The sequence below is a fragment of the Myotis brandtii genome, unplaced genomic scaffold, assembly GCF_000412655.1.
Source record: "Myotis brandtii unplaced genomic scaffold, ASM41265v1 scaffold138, whole genome shotgun sequence".
NCBI classification, from domain to species: domain Eukaryota; kingdom Metazoa; phylum Chordata; class Mammalia; order Chiroptera; family Vespertilionidae; genus Myotis; species Myotis brandtii.
In genome coordinates, this window is record NW_005354915.1 from 544,088 (window position 1) to 547,760 (window position 3,673).

Below are 3,673 nucleotides of genomic sequence, written 5' to 3' on the forward strand. Positions count from 1 at the left end.
CCCCTTCTCCCCGCCCCAGTGCCCGCGCGCACCCCGCCTTCCCCGCGCCCCCTTGCGCACCTGGCAGCAAATCAACGCCATGAATCCATCCGAAGGGCGAAGGGCGGGAGGATCGAGTGGGATTGAATCGACCCGCAGCCCGTGGGCAGCGTTTCAGCCCCGCCCGGCCCGGCTGCGGGATGGGAATGGAGCGCCCACCGGTGTCCGCAGCGGCAGCGCTGGGGGCTTGGATGAGGTCTTCCCTGGAGCCCTTCCGAGGGCCTCTGAGCGCCTGCGCCTTCGGCTGGAGACTTTTCCAGGCTCTAGAGGGGCCGGAGCCGCCGTTCCACCTGCGGGAATTCCTTGAGACAGGAAACAGGCGCCTCTGGGGTGGTGAACACACAACACAACACACAGACGGTGTGTCCTAGAACTGCGCGCCTGGAACCTATATAATTGTACTAACCAGTGTCACCCCAATACATTCAATACAATAGAAAGAGAATAGAGAACAGGAGCCCAGCCGAGGAGCATGGTTACCGCGCAGCCGGCGGAGTCACTGCACGTGTGCATCGCCGGCCGCGAGGATCCCCGTGGAGGGGACCCAGGCCCCAACAAGGTGATGGCGAGAAGGATGAGAGGACAGAGCCCAGCGCTGGTGGACGCTCCGTCCGATGGAGGGATGCAGCCGAGCTGGACGGAGCACCTCACATCCGGTCCCCAGGGCCGTGGGGGGCTGCGTGGGGGAGATTCCCAGTAAAGACGTGGTGCCAAGGCCAAACTTAGCCTCCCTCCCGCGGTCGCTCACACCTGCCCTGCACACCTGAGGCCGCAATGGTTACTACTGCGTTTCATTTAGCAAATAGTAGTTTAGCGGGCCTGGTGCAGGCCCGCAGGGAAGGAGGGGTGCGCACTGGTGCAATTACCGGCACCGCCAGAGCAACCACAGTTGTTAGGCCACCAGCCCCCTGGAACCGTAGCCTCCCGTTTCGGGTTGGGTTCCCCGGGAAACCGGAAAGGAGTCTCTGAAAAGCACCTGCTCACAGCTCACTGGGCAGCGATGAGGGACCAATCGGGAGGGAGGAAGAGAAGCCGGAAGGGCAGGAGGTGAACTGGGAACCTTGGCCAGTTCCGCAGGGAGCTGGGAGCTGGGAGCTGGGGTGGCCCTGCAGAGTTGAACCAATGTAAGGGGGCAGCCCTTGGCACCCCTGCGAGGACAGCTCATGGCCGTGGGCTGCCCTCAGTGAATGGGCAAGTCTCAGGCAAGAGCCCAGCTGAGGGCCGCCACAGCGACACTCGCCGGCAGCTGCAGGAATGGCGCCTCAGTCCCGGCAGGATTCTGGGGGGCGCACGGGGCACCCACTATGCTCGGTGAGGGCAGCCTGTTTTGTCCACCTCTGCCCTCTGCACATCCGATGTGTTCCTACCACTTGATGGTCGTACCACAGCGCCTTCTTTCCAAGTTCCTCTCCTAAACACAAGCCCGACCGCAGAACACTAACAACCCAATTAAAACCAGGCAAAGAAGCCCTGGCCGGTTTGGATCAGTGGATAGAGAGATGGCCTGTGGACTGAAGGGTCCCGAGTTCGATTCCAGTTAAGGGCACGTGCCCGGGTTGCAGGCTTGATCCCCAGTAGGGGGCGTGCAGGAGGTGGCCAATCAATGATTCTATCTCTCATCATTCATGTTTCTATCTCTCTCTCTCCCTCCCTCTCTGAAATCAATAAAAACATATTTTTAAAAAAATCTTCCATGTACACTGCATCGGCACATCTCATTCTCCAAGGTCGTTTGTCCTCACTTCTTTTTTTTTTTAATATATATTTTTATTGATTTCAGAGAGGGAGAGAGAAACATCAGTGATGAGAGAATCATTGATCAGCTGCCTCCTGCACGCCCCCTACTGGGCATCGAGCTGCAACCAGGGCATATGCCCTTGACCAAAATTGAACCCAGGGCCTTTCAGTCCGCAGGCTGACGCTCTATCCACTGAGTTAAACCAGCTAGGGCTGCTCTCATTTCTTCAGTGCATACTATCGCTTTAATAAATTTACTGTGCTCTGCTAAAAAAAAAAAAAAAAAAAGTGCTACCTGGCCCCCCTTGGCCTGCCTCCTGGTCCGGTCCAGAGGCCCCCACCCAGAGGTCAGGTTGGAGCCTGCTGCCACGTACACATGTGATCCATGAAGGTGTGGCAGTGGGTCCCCAGGGCAGCAGAAGAAGAGCCTTTTCAGGGAAGTCACCCCATTGCTCTGTCACCCCAGGGCCTGTGATACCCAAAACAATACTGGAACTAATGGACACCATTGTGCATGAACCCCTCATAGAAATGGCCTTGCCAAGCCTCCCCAGACCATCCCCTCACAATAAAGTCCAAACTCCTTAGCCCCACACGCAGCCCCTTCCCCACATTCTGGCTCCCCTGGCACAACCTCCCAGCCCCTTGTCCTGTGTTCAGGATCTGGCCCTGCCCCAGCCACAGGGAGAATTCATAGCTCTCTCCCCAGCCCTCAGCCTGCTGGATTCTGGTTCACCAGTTAGGGGCTCTGCTGGACTGGGACCCCCTGAGGGACCACATGGATTCACTCCCAGGCCTTTCAATTAGCAAACTGGTGAATGAACAGGAAGTACTTTTCCTTATTTGTCCTAGACTTGCCACTGTCAGAGACGCAAAGGGTGCACTTTAGTGCCTTCATTACAGCATTTAGTACCCCAAACATCTCCTTCATGACTTGGGGTTCTAGATCAGTGGTTCCCAATGTGGGGCACAAACCCCACAGGGGGGCAATTTGATTTTTAAGGGGGACAATTCGAGAATGAGTTATTAACAGCAAATTTTGTGCATTTCCTATGGTTCTAGGAGCCTCATATACAGTGTATAAATATATTGTGACATATTTATGCATTTCAGTTCTCTATTACAGCGGTTGCCAACAGGTGGTCCGCAGACCACTGGTGGTCCATGAGGTCCGAAAGGTTGGCGGCCGCTACTCTATTATGTTTTGAAATTTTATTTGCTATTTTTTCATATCACTCCATATTATTATTTTTAACAATTTCTTAGTGATTTCTCCCTCAGTATGTCAACTGTCCTTTCGTTCTTTTATTTTTCTCTTTCATGGATGCCATGTTCTATGGAAGCTTATTTAGATCAAGTTAATGGCTTTTCAGGCTTCGACCACGTGCATAGGAGTCATTTTCTGAATAAGAAGAATTCTATGTCACAGGGAGGGGGGCATCAGGACTTTAGAGATGCTTAGGTGGGGCGTGGCCAAAAAAGGTTGGGGACCACTGCTCTAGATCCTTTTCAGGCCCAACCTCACTGTCTATAATCCTTCCTCGTGGGGGAGGAGTCCTCCATGCCCTCATTTTACTGGGATGCCTTCATCCGTTCAGCCGACACCAATACTAAGGCTGGTTCTTGCCAGGCGCTGACTGCTGGGCCCAGGCCGCGGTGGGAACGCGGTGCAGCCCCGGTGGACGTTAAACAAAAGTCACCCCACACTCAGCCCTAAGTGCAGGCCGATGAGGGCCCAGGGGTTGCCCAGATCCCTGCGGCTGCTTCCCCAGCTGCAGCTCCAGGTCCCCCGCGGGGCCGGCGGCCGTGGGCACAGCCCAGGGACCGGGGTCCCATCACCCACGTGCCAAGCAGAGCCTTCTCCGCTCCCGCGACACGGCCCGGACGGAGCCCGGAG

General features: G+C 55.8%; 1 protein-coding gene across 2 annotated transcripts in view; it reads right to left on the bottom strand.

The window, feature by feature from the left end:
- The window catches only part of NFAM1 (NFAT activating protein with ITAM motif 1), a 71,934-nt gene extending 71,763 nt beyond the window's left edge, over nucleotides 1-171 (bottom strand). Inside the window, exon 1 of one of the 2 annotated variants that reach the window (XM_014535111.1) lies at nucleotides 61-171. In XM_014535111.1, the coding sequence (XP_014390597.1) occupies nucleotides 61-81 (21 nt within the window). In that variant the 5' untranslated portion in view covers nucleotides 82-171. The remainder of the gene's footprint in view (nucleotides 1-60) is intronic. The other variant, XM_014535110.1, reaches the window with a different exon arrangement.
- Nucleotides 172-3,673: the final 3,502 nt, after the last annotated feature.